Here is a 16,534-nt window from a genome sequence, read left to right as displayed (position 1 = left end):
GATAAAACTCTTCCAGTAGAATAATTGTGCCTAGCCAGTTAGTTAGTAAGCAAAAGGAGACGTCTTTCCCAGGCTGTCATGAAGAACTTTCTGTGACGAATATAGTGTTCACCTCAGTCTCCCATGCCTACTTGGGAGACTCGCCATTTGAAGTGTGGCTCTTTTGACCACAACACTCGTTGTTAATTTTAAGTAGTAATTAACCTTAATTACTTAAATTGCTTCCAAAATGTAAAGTTCAGTTATTTCAACACTTTTAGCCAATCATAGGACAGAGAAAAGTTGTTTCTATCAATGTACAATCAAAAATGTCTATGTAAACATGATAGAAATAGCGGTCAGTTTAACCTTTATTTGATCTGTAGTTCAGTCTTCTTTAGTTGGCTCTTAAAGGTATGAGAAGGGCCTGGGAAGAAAGTTCCATCACTAAGGTGCCCATCACACAAGACTAAGGACCTGAGTTTGGATCTTTAGTACCCCGTAAAAAAGCCAGATGTGGTTGCAGGCATCTAAACCTAGCACTGGGAAGTAAACTCAGGCAGGTCCCTATAGTTCAGTAGCTAGCCAGTTTTAGTCAATTGGTGGGCTGTGGGTTCAGTGGGAGACCCTGCCTTGAGGAAGATAGCCAATCCTGACTTTTGTCATCTATGTACATGTACACTCAGACGCATGTGCATGCATACACCACACACACACATACACACACACACACATACACAGCATCTGAGATGTATCTAGTTCTCATGGAGAACTATAGGGAGAGAGATACTGAATATGAAATATTAGTAATGCATTTCTAGACATAGTCATACAGTAAGAATTGTTTTACTTTTTAATGTGGCACCCAGAGAGTTTACAATGGCATACATAGCTCTTGCTGTGTTATAATAAAATGCATCTAACTTACATTTCAGTCACTGACACGATTAATTTCTCTTTGTTCTTCAGCCATAATAGTACCCATATGTCTGATCCATTTAAAAAGGCTTTCTGCCCCAGAGTATTAGTTAATTGGGCATTTAATTAACCCCCATGCAGCAGTCATCACTAGAGACAGACACAGCCTATGCCCAGTGCTTTTAGAAGAGGAACACCAAAAACAGATTGGCCACATATAGGGCAGATAATTGTTACCATTCTCCTTTTTTTTTTTGCTATTCTTCTGTGTTGTCTTTCACTCCTGTCTAACAAGCAGCCCATCAGTGACTAAATGTGCTTTCACTTTAGTACAAAAGGATAGTATTTTAAGGTGAGATTATTAATTTTTTTTTTTTTTTACTATTTTTCTAAAGCCAGTCTTTAAGTTCTACACCAGTAGAGGCTTTTTTGGGATCTAAACAAATGCTTATTCAAAGCAAATGCCAAGTGTTATGCTATCATAGAATTTAGTGTTTTGTATTTTTTAATGCAGAGCAAAACCAATACATATTGCTTCCTCCCTCTTGGTGTTTAGCTGCAGATTTGGGGTGAATCCAGTTGGTGGTATAGTATTCACACATAAGTGATTCACTAGAATTGATTTGATATTTAAACTTTGTCTCTAAGGAAGGTATATGATGAGTTTAACAAAACAAGTTATTTATTAATGAAAATATATTAATAGAGAGGTAATAACTTAATGTTTAGATAATATCCAGAAGGACTGACCTGAATCAAGTTAGCATTTGATAGACTGGTACTGCAGTTAATTGAACCCGCCCATTCTATTCTCTGCAGGATAAAACTGTATCTCTCAGTCTTACAAGGCATTGGGGGGAAAAATGAAAGACTAAAGTAGAAATGAAGTAAAATGTAATATTTTCTCAGTTGTGTTTATAAAAGCTTCATGCTCTGAAGAGTTTGTTTACTGTTTATCTTCCCTGAACAGATTGCTCCGAAGTGTTTGGACAGGACATTAGCCTTGTGGGTATAGAGAAGCATACAGCCTTATAAAGCTCACCTTCTTACTCAAGATTAGACAGAGCGCTTTAGTGTCTCCTTCTATGAAACAAATATAGAAAGTACTGAAATACAAATAGCTCCAAGTTTATATTAAAATAAACCTGCTAAGGCTGGAGCGATGCCTCAGCAGTCTGGAGCACTGGCAGTGTATGTAAGACCGAGTTCAGTCCCTAGCACTCACATGGTGGATCACAACCACCCATACTCTGGGTTTAGGAGATTAGATACCCACTTCAGACTTCTACAGGCACCAGGCACCCGTGTGGGGTACATACATACATGCAGGGAAACCACTTGTATACGTTAAAATAAACTCATCTAATAAAAAATTAAAATGAACTTGTTAGCTTGCACTAAATTGTATAATTTGTGGAATGATAGTTATTTAAGTCTTTCTCTTTTTTAATCCTCATCCTAAATTAGCTTTATATAAATAGTTGCCTTCTCTTTTTGTCCATTTTCATACAGCTTATTTTGTAATAGTAGTCTGCGGAAATTGCTGGCAGGACACAACCGGTTGGCAAGGCTTCCTGAAAGGCTGGAGAGAACATCGGTTGAGGTCTTGGATGTACAGCATAACCAGATCACTGAGCTGCCACCAAACCTCCTCATGAAGGCTGACAGGTAAAGCATTGCCGGTGTCTTCAGTATTTACCTGAGCCTGTTCACAGGGCCTGTCGCTAAGGATTTTATCACCTGTGATCGGAGCTCATTGGTGGGAACTTCTCTCTCCTAGGGCCCTGAATACATGGCTTAGCCAGCCACCTTTCTACCATTCTGTATGGAATGCAGAAAGCAGCACATCTTCTCTAATTTCACTGGTCTTTACAGAAAGGTATTTTGCACTGTGGTTAGAAATGCATCATGGGAATGAGATAGGAACTCTTACCCTGCTCTGTAGACAGGAGTTGTGTGGGTCTTAGCTTAATTATCTGATTGTTTTCATTTTATTTTCTGTTGCCATGGTAAAGCACTCTGAGAAAAGAAATTTAAGAAGGAATGAGTTTATTTGCTTCACAATTCCAAGTCATAATCCCTTTATTGTAGGGAAGTTAAGGCAACAGGAACTTGAAACAGCTGGTCATATCACACGCAGTTTAGTTTTCTAAGGTGCTAGAACTTAACCCAGGGCCTGATGTATGCTGGGTTATAGACAAATATTTTACCACTGAGCTACTTCCTCAGCTTCCACTCATATGTTAGTAAATTAATTTTTGAACAGTTTTCCTAAATAACTTGTATCTAAGCATTTGAAGAAGTTGATTTGACATGAGGGATTAATTTAAATGTTAAGTGAAATTCTAATTTCTTTTTGAAATTCAGTAAACATTTAAATAACTGGAGGTTGAGAGAAAACCCACAGAGTAGGCAAGTGCTAAATCTTGGCAGCTGCTGGGAGGAGAGCCAGAGAAGAGAAGGGAGAAAGGTAGGCCTGTGTCATGGTCAGCACCGGAGGTCTGCAAGCGCTTTAGAGCAAAGCACTGGCTGTTAGAACCCAGAGGAGCCCTGTGGCTGTGCAGGAAGCAGCCGTGACAGACCTCTGGTCATGGTTTCAGTTGTGCTTCTGTGTTACAGTTGACGGCTCAGCCACTGGGCTTCATGCTGCAGGACACTGAAAGTGACTGACTAGCTCTTACCACCAAGTCACTTCAACACTAATGCATAGCTTAAGACAAAACTGTTCAGTGAACACACAGAAGTTAGATTTAAGAGGATAGAAAAGACAGAAAATAGGGACAGCCTGGCATGTTGGTAGGAGGAAGAACACTTTATTGCTATATGATGAAATGAATGTACTATTAGTGTTTAACAGGTTGCTACAGGTATTAATGAAACCACCTGAATTACTTTCAGCTTGCTCTGTAATTCAGATCTTACCAATAGTTACCATAAAATACTTTTTGTGAAAATAAACTGTTTGCAACTCTAGGTTAGGTTTTATAACTGAGAAATAGCATGTGTTGATCTGCTTTCCCTGTCAGCAGGAAGGTTTTTGGTAACTAGAGAAGGGAATCTACTGTCTATGAGGTGACTTTCAGTAAAGTCTCCATGTCTCCCCTGGAGCTTGAGCCCCGCTTTATTAGCATCCTTATGACTTGATCACCAGGTTATGAGTTTAAGTTTTCTTTTCACCTTTGAGTTTTATTGCTTAGTTCATACTCTATACTTGAATTGAAATGTCACATTATAAATATATATATATATATATATATATATATATATATATATATATGACAATTAAAATAAATATGTGTTTTAAAATAAATATAAGCTCATAACTCAAAAGTTGTAGATGGATGTGAATTTGATGGACTGTATATTGCTAAGAAATTGACTGTGATTTTGCATCTTGAGAGAAGACAGAATTTGGTTCTGTTCGGTAAACTGGTAAATATTCTAATCTTCATCTTGCTGAACATCTTTTTGCTGAGAGTGCTCACGATGGAAACACCAAAGGAGTTTCAGATACATAGCTGTCACCAGCAGATGGTTGGAGGAAGGCTAGGTAATTCCCCATAGGTCGCCAGAGTGGATGAGTCACAGCCAGAGGGACTTCTGTCCTTCTGTTCTTTCTTGGAATCTTGGCAGTGACTTTCTCCCTGTCCACCTAGCGTCTTCATGCACATTTGATGGCCAGATAGTGTCTCTCGATGGAATTAGTCCAACTAACAAAGCTGGAACAGATGCTTTCAAAGGGACGTTGCAACGAAGGCTTTTAAAGATCCCAGTCCTGGCGGGCCCAGGTCTATTTTTATACCTGGTTGGAGTAACAGAGGGCTGCTCAGAGGTGGGAGATGGGGGTGGGGACATCCATGTGCCAGCCAGGCTCATGTTTTTTTTTTTTTTTTTTTTTTTTTTTTTTTTTTTTTTTTTCTCATTACCTATCCCTGGAGTATTAGTCACACTATAAGCCATAAGCCTGAGTGACTCAGAAAGAATATGTGTAAATATCAAAGGAGCTAAAAGAGAACAGAAAATCAGAGGAGAGTGATCAATTGACCATGACAACTGGTGCCTTTTGGCAAAGGCAGATATTTCTGGCATTTTGAAAAGCTGAGTTGCCTACACTATCTTTGAGCTATCTTTGAAGTTGTGATGTTTTGAGAGTTGTGGTAGATTAAAAGTGTTTCTAAAACCATGTCTGTAGAAGCCTCTAGAGAGCTTGCAGATTCCCGGCTTTTGTCTCCATTCTACTGACTTAGATGACAGAGAGAGAGAGAGAGAGAGAGAGAGAGAGAGAGAGAGAGAGAGAGAGAGAGAGAGACAGAGAGAGAGCTAGAATTAGCATGTTTAACAAGCCAGCATTGTAATTCTAGTATGTAAGGTCTACCAAACATTGAAAGCCCAAGGTGACCATGGGAGGTTCTGCTGGCAGATTCCTACAAAAGAAGACTTATTCACAGAAATTGAGTTTTCATAGATAGGGCATATACTTTATCTCTTATGTTTCTCAAATATTTGTACATGATAGCTCTTTGAGGGTATTAGCATCAAAATCAGTTGGCCAGTTTGTCAAAACAGAATCAGCTGATGAGATTTAGGACACTGCACAGAAATTTTCCAAGATTTCCCTCCATCCTGGGGAAAGACAGGGTGTGGGCACACATTAGATAATAGCCAACTCTGTGATTTTGAAAAGGATTATATTCTGATGAGTAATTCTTGGGATTAGCAGGAATGATCCAAGCTTTAATCAAGGGTTCTAAATGTTCTTAAGAGTAGCTAGGGAGGATCATCAAGAATGCTGTCTGCTCTGCAAGATGCATTGGTGTCCTTTGTCACCTACTCTCTAGAACCCTCATGAGAGGTGCGTTAGATCATTTGATCCGCTGCTGGTGCTTACAGGCGCCATCTGTTCTTAGGAAACTACAGACGATTTCACACCAGTCGGAAGGAACCCTTAGAGTCAGATACTGAGTCTATCCTGACTCACTCACCCAGAGTAACTGAGGGTTGGAGATGAGACGCTGCTCCTCTGAGAGCTCGCTGGGTAATTGTGAAGCACAGGCATGTGGTGAGCTGCTGACCCAGGGCAGCTCTATGGGCAGTGTTTGCTCGTTTAGCTGCCTCCAAGTGACAGGTTCTCCAATCTGAGCTCAAAAAGAGGCAAAGCCTAAAGAAAAAGAGAAGTAAGCATCAGGTTTCAGGAAGCAGCCTCACATTCCCTTCCACCCATCTTACCCTCAGGCTGCATGCATGTCCAGCCAGCACAGGAGACACTGCAGGACAGCAGAGGTAACTGGCAGTGTGGACTGCAGCTACCATCCAAAGCTTAGGTAAAGTGAGTGCAGTACAGAGGGAAGGAGAGCAGAGTCAGGAATGTAAAGGAATGTTCTGTGAACAGAACATTGAGGGAGGACACAGCATCATCTGCTTTCAATCCAAACAAAATCCCTAAGGATACCGCGTAGTCCCAATGACTTAGAATCTCACAGACAGGATAGAGAGGTGGCTCAGTGGTTAGCAGGGCCCACGGCTCCTGCAGAGGACCCAAGTTTGCCTCCTAGCATCCAGGTTCTGCTTCTCACAGTTGCCTGTAACTCCAGCTCTGAGAGGTCTGATGCCTCTGGCCTCCATGGGCACTGTACTCAGGTGCAGCAAGCCTACACACATGTGCACATAATTTAAAAATCTCTTAAATACTCCCATAAATATCCAGATGCCATGAAAATCAACAAGGAAACGACGAACATAGTAACAGTGCCTAAGACAAAACAGAGCGCACATCCTTCACTAAGTTACCGTTAAGACAAAAATGCAAGGCAACATTCCAAGCTGAATTAAATATATCCATGAGCATTTGGGAATATAAAAATGAAAAATATTGGGAAGTTAAGAACAAAAATGGGCGAACGGGAAGAGAGGTCACTGAATTCCTAAAATGGAAGACAGTAGTAGTCATTTTATAAATGAGCAGCGTGTCACCAGATGAATAAAGGGTAATACTTTGAAATAAAAGTTCAGAAAGAGGCATTAAAGAAAGGCAGAGAAGTGGAAGTGAAATGAGGAGATAGAAGGTCAGAGATAAAGGAGTGTGGAGAATGGGCCAGAGGAACACAATTTGCACATCTAGAGCTTGCAGAACAGAGAAAGGGGTGGGACAGATTTTTTTCTGACACGTAAGTATATTTGACAAGAACTACTGAGTCAGGACCTGGACAGTATATCAACTCTCAGATCTAGTAATTTAGATTCTGAAAAATAAAGTATTTCAGAGCTATATTAAAAGGTTTGTTAAAGGGACTTAAAAGGACATGTATTTAGATAGTCACCAGGCCCCAAAAGTATTAATGTAAAGTAATAATGGAACAACATTTTAAAAATCGATCAAAGTAGGACCTAAGCTTTTTATAGCAGGCTAAGTTCTCTTTAAGAATAAACAGAAACTTAGACATGAAAACTAAAAGTGCCATAAAGAAGAACTTAGAAGTAAATGAATGTGAATGGAAGAGGGAACAAAAAAGAATGGCTTTATGAGTGCGTCCTTGAAGAGCAATGACACAAAACATTCACAAAACTGGTATTTAAAATTGTAATCCAGAGAGTATTTTTGGCAGCACACTGAAGATTTTACAGTAGAAAATTGATAAGCCAGTCAGTAGACGATCATATGAGAATCCAAAGGGACAGCTGGAAAAATGGCTCAGTTGGTAAAGAACTTGCCATACAAGCATGGAGACCTGCAGATTGGCAGCCCCGGGAGCTGGGAGGCAGACAGCAAGATTGCTGTAGCTTGTCAGACAAGGAGTCTGGCTGGACGAGTGAACTTGGTTCAGTGAGCGGCCCTGTTGCAAAAGCAAAGGAGTGACGTGACTGAGGAAGGCGTCCAATCCAGCACTAGCCTCTTGTCACGTGCACAGCACACGCGCACCATTGTTAGGACCTGGGAATTATTTAGTAACAATGATAAGTACTAGGTAACTGTTGGAACAGACCCAGTTTCCTTTTTAAAAAAAATCTTATAGAAGAAAAATGAGTGTCTTTATGTAATATTATAATAGCTGAGACAAAAACATCAAACACACACACACCAATTCATATGATTGAACTTATTAACTCTCCTCAAAAGTAAAATTACTCATGTCCCTTAGATGATAGATTGGTGAACAATGTTATGTATCTATTTGTGAACTATGAATAATATACCAAAATGCTTTTAATGAAAAGATTCACATTGAATGATACGTTATTACCCTTATATACACACACCATAAGTGAAGCCACTTTTTAAGTAGGAAACCATAGGGGTATTTCATTACCCTATATATATACACCATAATTCTAAAAGTCATTTTTTATTTAAGATTTATTTGTTTATGTATATGAGTGCATGTATACCTGCATACCAGAAGAGGGCATCAGATAACATTATAGATGGTTATGAGCCACCATGTGGTTGCTGGGATCTCTTCAGCCCCCTAAAAGCCACTTTTTAGGGACCCCTGGGGTGTTTCTGGTAGGGCTGGTAATGGGACTAGGATGCCCGCTACTTCCATTAGTGTTCAATGTTATATTAGATATATTAGCCATGAAGTTGTACAAAAATTAATTATAGGCATGAGAATTAGTGATAAAGAGCTAAGTTTTGTTTGCATAAAACATAATAGCATACCAGAAAACTCCAGGGTTGCTAATAAATAACTCATCCTTAAACACTTCAGTTGGGTATATAACTGATATAAAACAGGATATAAAATTCATGTCAGGGAACTTTATATATACAAGCAATAGACAGTATAAGTCAGTATGTTGATTACAACCCCCCATCTAAAATGTCATCAAGAAAGATTGGATGCTTAGAAATAAATTTAAGAAATGTTTAAACATTGTATGAAAAAAATATCAAAACACTCTGAGATTTAAAGAAGTAAGCCAGGACTGATTCTAATACTAGAACTGACTAAACACAACATGAACTCAAAAGTAAGTCAGAAAACATGCTGTCGCTGGGACATATTTAGTAATAAATGCAATATGAGAGTAATGAATAAATAGCATAAAATAAACACCTGCAGTCTTCATTTGCACAAAGTAAAAATTTGAGTAAATAAATAGGAATTCTCCTTACACTTTAATTCCAAATAGCTAACATAAGGAAAAAGAGCGACACAGATTTTCAGAACCCACTTCTGGCATGCAGGTATACATGCACTCATATACATGAATAAATAAATCTTTAATAAAAAATGGCTAGCATTATTGAAAAAAAATGTTAAAAGATACTAAGCAAAAGCCAACAGGTTGGACTCAGCTGGAAGGCGCTGTGACCCTCAGGGTGATGACCCAAGTGGTTCCTGAGACCCATGCCGTAAAAGCAGAGAGCCAACACCTGCAAGTTGTTTCCTGATTCTACACAGTAGGAAACCGTGAACAGAAACCACCAATACACATAAGAATGGACAAATAAATACAATTTAAAGAGAAAGTATGATAAGAAGTGGGATACTGGCTATCAGTCTTAACTGATTTTCCTGCAAATTTAGTAACTACCAGTTTGGGGAAAATAGAACTGGTTATAATTGATAGTACCAAGTATTCTGAGTTAATGGTGACTGTAATATGACATTGGCCTTATGGTGCACAACTGTTGGTCTCTGCCAAAAATACACAGCCTCACTCTCATGATGATAGACCATGGAGCAACCCACATAGAGTAACATTCTTCATGACCTTATCTACTGAGGAACCGTGGAACAGCTCATGTAGTCGATCCACACACCTGCATGGTAGTGATAAAAAACAAAGAATCTGGAGTAGCGCCCTTGGCTTGCTCACTTTTCTAGTACTATGCTAAGACACCGTGGCCAAGGCAACTTAGAAGAAACCACTTAATGGGGTTTACAGTTTGAGAAGGTGAGTCCATGACCGTCATGGTAGAAAACATGGCAGCAGGCAAACAGGCATGGAACTCAAGCAATGGCCAAGACTTTATATCTGATGCACAATCACAAGACAAAGAGAGAGAGAGAGTGAGAGAGAGCTAACTCGGAATGGTGTGGGCTTTGAAACATCAAAGTTTACCCCCAGTGACTCATCTCCTCCAACGAGACCAGGCATCCTAATCTTCCCCAAACAGTTCCACAAACCGAGGACCAGGTATTTGAATATATGAGCCTAGGAGGTCACCTCAATTTTATGTGACCTTATTTTACTGTTGATAAACCATAGAGCAACACATATGGAGTAACATTCTGCAAAATGATTATCTGGAATCTTCAAAGGTATCAGTCATTTAAGTGTCAGACTAGTGGGAGGGGAAGAAGAATACATGATTAGAGAAGACAGAGTGGTGTACTGGCCCTGTGAGGAACACAGCGGGATAATTGCTGCAAGTAGGATTCGGTCTGAAGATGTATCTGCAGTACTGTATCAGTGTTAACTAATTTAAGCCATTAAAATTAACTGCTGTGCTGTTTTGTGTGTTTGCTTATAGTCTTTATTGTCCGAGCCCTTAGATCTTCCTCATAGCATTGGCGTAAGTGTAAGATTGAATGTCCTGCACCCTTATTCCTTGCTCTCTCATACTAATGCACCACCAACAATAGCGATCATGTTCTCAAACTGCTTAGTGGGATATAACATGAGGATAGTGAGCTATAGTTAACTCTTAAAAGTTAGTAATGCCAGGCCTACTGGCTCCTATCTATGCTCTCAGCATTTAGAAGGATGATGTAGAAGAAGTTCTAGTTGAAGCCAAACTGGGCTATACAGTGGAATCCTGTCTGAAAAAGTCCATGATGGCACAAATCACTATATATCACGGAATAAGGCTAAGTGCTGTTGCGTGAACTTTGAGTTACACAGCTTACTGCATATGTGTAGACTAGCTGTGGAAAACGTGTGCTGAGTAGCTATCATAAAATGTTGGGAAGGCTACTAGAGTATTTGCCTCATCAAAGTAGATGTTAAAAGATAAACAGTAACAAAAAATGTAGGTTGTATTGTGTAACACCTTAAAATATGGTACATAGACGCCGGGGAATAACCTAAAAGGAGAGTACTTTTTCTCTTGGCCATTGGATTAAAATAGAGAACAAGTCCTAGAACCTACCCCAAAAGTTAATCCAAACACATGGAGCCTGAGGTCCTGCCACAGGATAAGGCTGTTATAGCACTGAAGCCTGCACTCCTCTACAAAGATGGGATGTCTGTAAAATTATAGGGTGATGGGCACTTCTGAAAATCAAACAAAACAGGATAACCCAGAGTCAGGTGGATTGTGTGCCAAGAGAGCAGTGGCTCTAGAGGCAGGAAGTCCTTTCTGTCTTGCAGTGGCTCCCAAGTGCTCTTGAGAGGGAGCCATATTTATGCCTCTTGCTTTCTGATAAGAAGATGTGTCCAGCTTAGAGCGGTTGATTTTAAGACTTGAGTTTGAAGTGCCCTGCACGCAGTCTCTTCACGTTGGCCCAGCCATCTCTGCTAGACCCCAGCAGCTTTGGAGAAAGGGGCCTGTGAAATCATTCTTGGAGAAGGTTATAGTCCTGTTTCTAACATCTGAATTCTGGAGAGATGTGTAAGGAGTAATAGGCTGTTGAAACTGATGACATTCCTGTCTGTGCCACTCATCTCTGTGTGACCATTGTCAAGTGATCTGGTTTCCACTGCTTCAGTTTCTGTCTTCTTTGAAATGAGGGACTTCTAGGATAATGAGAACATCCAGGGAGATGGAAAATATGGGTGCCCTCTGCTTCCTATAAAGCACCTTATAAATGAAAGCATGGGTAGCATCTTAATGCCTTTTCTTTAATTAGACAATTATGTTGTGAGCAGAGCTACATGGCTGAAGAAGCTTTACAGTAAACAGGCTTTCATGCTGGTGTTATAGAAGCTGGTAAGAGGGAAGTTTTAGACTAGTTAGCACATCACAGTGGTATAAGGAATGTAGCTTGTTCAGATTGAATACACAGGGAGGGCTGATGCAGCTTGTCATGAAGTCAACGGGGTCTCTACACTGGAGGATTCTACCCATTATGCTCTCCTTCTGGTCTTTCTGGAAGAAGGATGACTTCTAGACCATTAAATCTATTCAGGTCAGCTCCTACTACAGTATTCAAATTGAAGAGAGACTATTTTAAGACAGTGGATATTGCACATAATTTTACTGAGATCGTGATAAAGTAAAAATTGTGTCACTTCACATGTTTGATATTAGCACAGTTGTGCTTTCTGAGGTTCAAAACCATTCTTTGGAGCTAACAACCATAGTTCCTGCTAACTTAGCTTCATTTCTTGAAGGAGTATGACACGAGGTTTCCCCCACTCTTAATTTTCTGTGAGGAGTAGAGAGTTCCATACAAGCTGGCAATTTCAAGCCGCCGAGGAGAAGTTCTTGGAAATAATTCTCTTCCTCCTGTTCAGATGGGAGAGCTTTTGAAATTCTGTTTGCAGCTTTATAGTTGAGCATTGATGTGTCAGTGTTTTTTGAACAACATTTCCCCTTTTTCTGGCCTAAAATATGCAAATATTCGTGAATCCATTCTCTCCGCAGGCTTTCATGGGTCTTTAACTGCACATTTCCTAGGGAATTGTATTTTAGTTGTTATATGGGTTCCCAATTGACCCTACTGCATGATATTTTAAGGGCAGTAAAAATGCAATTCTTAAATTTTAATTTATTCGAATTCTGTACAGAGTAAGTGCTTAACAGATATATTTAAATCAGCTTGTAGAAATGGAACCTAAAAAATAAAGAACTCTAGTGGAAACTGGTTTTCTTCCTAGCTAAGACCAATTTGAAAACTGAGTGACCTTTTATTTCCTTCTCTGTAACACAGCTATAATTTCCCGTGATTACTTAGGGTTTCTACAGTCCATCAACCCTCACCTACCCACCCTTGTTTTCTTTAAAGTCCATCAACCCTCACCTAACCCTTGTTTTCTTTAAAAGTGGACAGACTACATGTTTCTTTAACTTGCTTTTCCTCAGATAAAGAATGGAGTTGGGTGTGTGTAGAAGTGTGGGGTATGCGTGCAGAATTGCGTGTTAAGTTAGTATTTGAGGACTGAGACTCACGGTACTAGGAAGGGCTCCTAATATAAACCTTTTAAAATTTTCCAAAATAAAAAATAACTGTCTCCTTCCTTTTTAAAATTTCTTTTCCTCACATTTGCTAGAACAGCCCAGAACTCATATACACTATTTAATCCAAGATGAGGTTTTAAATATTTTTATTAATTCTTTGGTAACTTGATACAATGTATTTTGAATATAATCATCCCACCTTCTCCACCTTTTCCCAGATCCCTAATATTTCCCTCCCTATCCAATGTTGGTTCTCGCTCTCATACTCTTCCTCCCTCCTTTAATCCACGAGTCCAATCTGTGTTTCCTAAATACTCTTGAAGGGAGTTGCCCTGGAGCGTGGACGTCACACTGTTAAAGAACTATTCCTCTCCGAAGAGCTTTCAGTGCCAGTAGCTCTTCTACTAGGGCTGGAACTTCATGCTCACCTGTCCCCTCCTGCCCACCTGTCCCCTCATGTCCACCTGTTCCCTCCTGCTCACCTGTCCCCTCATGTCCACCTGTCCCCTCATGTCCACCTGTCCCCTTCATGCCCACCTGTCCCCTTCATGCCCACCTGTCTCCTTCATGCTCACCTGTCCCCTTCATGCCCACCTGTCCCCTAATGCCCACCTGTCCCCTCATGCCCACCTGTCCCCTTCATGCCCACCTGTCCCCTTCATGCCCACCTGTCTCCTTCATGCTCACCTGTCCCCTTCATGCCCACCTGTCCCCTCATGCCCACCTGTCCCCCTCATGCCCACCTGTCCCCTCATGCCCACCTGTCCCCCTCATGCCCACCTGTCCCCTCATGCCCACCTGTCCCCCTCATGCCCATCTGTCCCCTTCATGCTCACCTGCCCCCTTCATGCCCACCTGTCCCCTTCATGCCCACCTGTCCCCTCATGCTCACCTGTCCCCTTCATGCTCACCTGTCCCCTTCATGCCCACCTGTCCCCTAATGCCCACCTGTCCCCTCATGCTCACCTGTCCCCTTCATGCTCACCTGTCCCCTTCATGCTCACCTGTCCCCTTCATGCTCACCTGTCCCCTTCATGCTCACCTGTCCCCTCATGTCCACCTGTCCCCCTCATGCCCACCTGTCTCCTTCATGCCCACCTGTCTCCTTCATGCCCACCAGTCCCCTCATGCCCACCTGTCCCCTTCATGCCCACTTGCCCTCTTCATGCTGGGATTTTTTTTCCTGGCTTGAGCTTGCAAATGGGTGCTGTCACAACTGTTTGAGTTCATATGTTCAGCTGTCCTATTGCATCTGGAAAACACTGTTTTCTTACACACATCTACCGCCCCTGTCTCTCTTTCACGATGATCCCTGAGCCTGGGGGATTGGATGTGGTTTGCATGTCCCATTTAGGGCTGGCCTTTTCAGTCTTCTCTTCTCTGGATGTTGAAAGGCCAGTTATTATCCAGGTGTTTGGGTACTGTGAGAATGGCTTCCTGCCTACGGCAGATCTCTGTGGTGAGCAGGTGCAGTGTGAGAATGGCTTCCTGCCTACTATGGCAGATCTCTGTGGTGAGCAGGTGCTCACTGAGCACACTTGCTTTGTTGTAGCAGCTGCATAGCCTGGTACCTGAGTGCAGAGCTATGGCATCTTCTGTCCCCACCTTGTCCTTCCTGTCCATTTGGAGGATTTGGACGTGACTGAAGCACAGTTCTCTCCCTGTCGTATGCTCTGCATTGTTCGCTAACGTGTATTTCACAGTAAGTGGAAGCAAGTGAGTTGGGTTATCTTAGGTATAACCTGTTGTTTGTATTTACCCATTGTTCACACCATTCTTTGGTAACCATGGCAGCATGCATTGTCTTTCCTGCTTGTTTGAATGTCAGTCTTCTTGAAGTCTACTTTAAGTATGGGAACGTACGTAGCCAAGTCCTCAGTGCAGGACCTGATGCCTTCCTCAGTAAACACACTTGTGTAACTAGCACTCAGTCTGAGGAGACAGACACACCAGACAACCTCTCCTTGTATTGGCTCCCTCCCACCTGTGGGCGGTAGCCACCCGACTTCTTTGACCACGCAGTATTGTCTGACTAGGACTCTATAGCAGTGAAACTGTGAGGTGTATCCAGCTGTGTCCAGCTCTTCCTGGTCTCACCGCTGTTTTTATGAGAGCCAGCCCTTGATTCAGTAGTTGTAGTTCTTCATTCCTGTTGCTACCAGTAGTCCACCAATTTGCTACGGGGTAGATAGAGTGCCTCAAATAGCTGTGAATATTTGACAGTGAAATGTTGTACAACCTCATGGAAAAGGAACACAATTCCGTCAAAGTTTAGTTGTATTATGATCTAACTGAATTGTTTTGAGTATAAGAAATTTTTTATTTTAAAAATAAGCTATTACTACTTTCTTCCTTAAGTTAGATTATTAGTATTACCTCTTTCATTCTCTACCAGCTATAAAAAGAAGCAATTCCTGTGATTTTTGAATTTCAGTAAAAGGTGATTTGACTTTGTGCTTAATTTCAGCTAGCTATTATGTTCAACATAACATATGTTATGTTATGTTATGTAGGCTGGGGATCCATATACCTGCTGAAGCAAACTCCCTGAAGCCAGGACCTGTCTTTTTGTTTCTGTTTCTAAACCGAACTCTCGCCTTTGCCCACTCGTGGAGCTTCTGGATTTCCTGAGGGAGCTGAACTGGATTTCCAGCTTATTAATGGGCTTTCCTGCATTTTGTATCTGCAGCCTGAGATTCCTGAATGCATCTGCAAACAAACTGGAAACCCTGCCTCCAGCCACGCTTTCTGAAGAGACGAGCAGTATATTACAGGAGTTGTACTTGACAAACAACAGCCTCACAGATAAGTGTGTGCCTTTGTTAACAGGGCACCCCCGTCTGAAGATCCTACACATGGCCTATAACCGCCTTCAGAGCTTCCCAGCAAGGTAACAGGGTTTGTAAAGTGCTGTTCTTACTCACATACATATTCACAGAAGGGGGAGAAGTCACAGAAGAAGCTTTGACCCGTGGTGATTAAAGTTTGCTCTTTCTCCTCATTTGCAGCTACCTGTTATGCAAGCTGAAACCAAAAAGTATTCCCTTAAAACAACTGCATTGGTTTTTCTAATATGAATATATCCCAAAACCAAACCACTAGAATGTTCTTTAGATTTTCAAATAAGATGTGTTTTTAGTATCTGATTTTCCCCGTTCCTTCTCTTTAGCTACTGAATTTTATTTGAAAAACAAAACCCACTAATGCTGTGTTTAAGAGTTGGAATGTGGGGTGACTGGAGAGGTGGGACATGTTGCTCTTGGGAAGGACCTGGATTCAAGTTCCCAGCACTTATCTGACTGCCTATAACCCCAATCCCAGAGGATCCAGCACCCTCTCTGACCTCTAGAGATGCCATGTGTGTAGTACGCACATACATATGCAGGCAGAATGTTCCTATACATAAAATAAATATAAATTAATAAATTATCTTTTAACAAAGAGTTAGCACTCAAGTCTTATCAAGTAATAGTATCCTGCTGAGCAATATTGTCAGTACTTCTGAGGATAAATCTCTCTAGAGTGACAAAGGAAAGCTTCTCTTTACTGAAGTTTACATTTTATTTTTAT

General features: G+C 41.1%; 1 protein-coding gene across 1 annotated transcript in view; it reads left to right on the top strand.

Moving 5' to 3' along the window:
- The window catches only part of Phlpp1 (PH domain and leucine rich repeat protein phosphatase 1), a 219,194-nt gene that overhangs the window by 175,910 nt on the left and 26,750 nt on the right, over positions 1–16,534 (top strand). The window contains exons 10-11 of the mRNA XM_034513168.2: positions 2,410–2,565; positions 15,654–15,854. Of these exons, the coding sequence (XP_034369059.1) occupies positions 2,410–2,565; positions 15,654–15,854 (357 nt within the window). The remainder of the gene's footprint in view (positions 1–2,409; positions 2,566–15,653; positions 15,855–16,534) is intronic.

Source organism: Arvicanthis niloticus, chromosome 10, assembly GCF_011762505.2.
Source record: "Arvicanthis niloticus isolate mArvNil1 chromosome 10, mArvNil1.pat.X, whole genome shotgun sequence".
Taxonomy (NCBI): domain Eukaryota; kingdom Metazoa; phylum Chordata; class Mammalia; order Rodentia; family Muridae; genus Arvicanthis; species Arvicanthis niloticus.
Note: the sequence above shows the minus strand (reverse complement) of the source record. Positions and strands in the feature narration are given on the sequence as shown.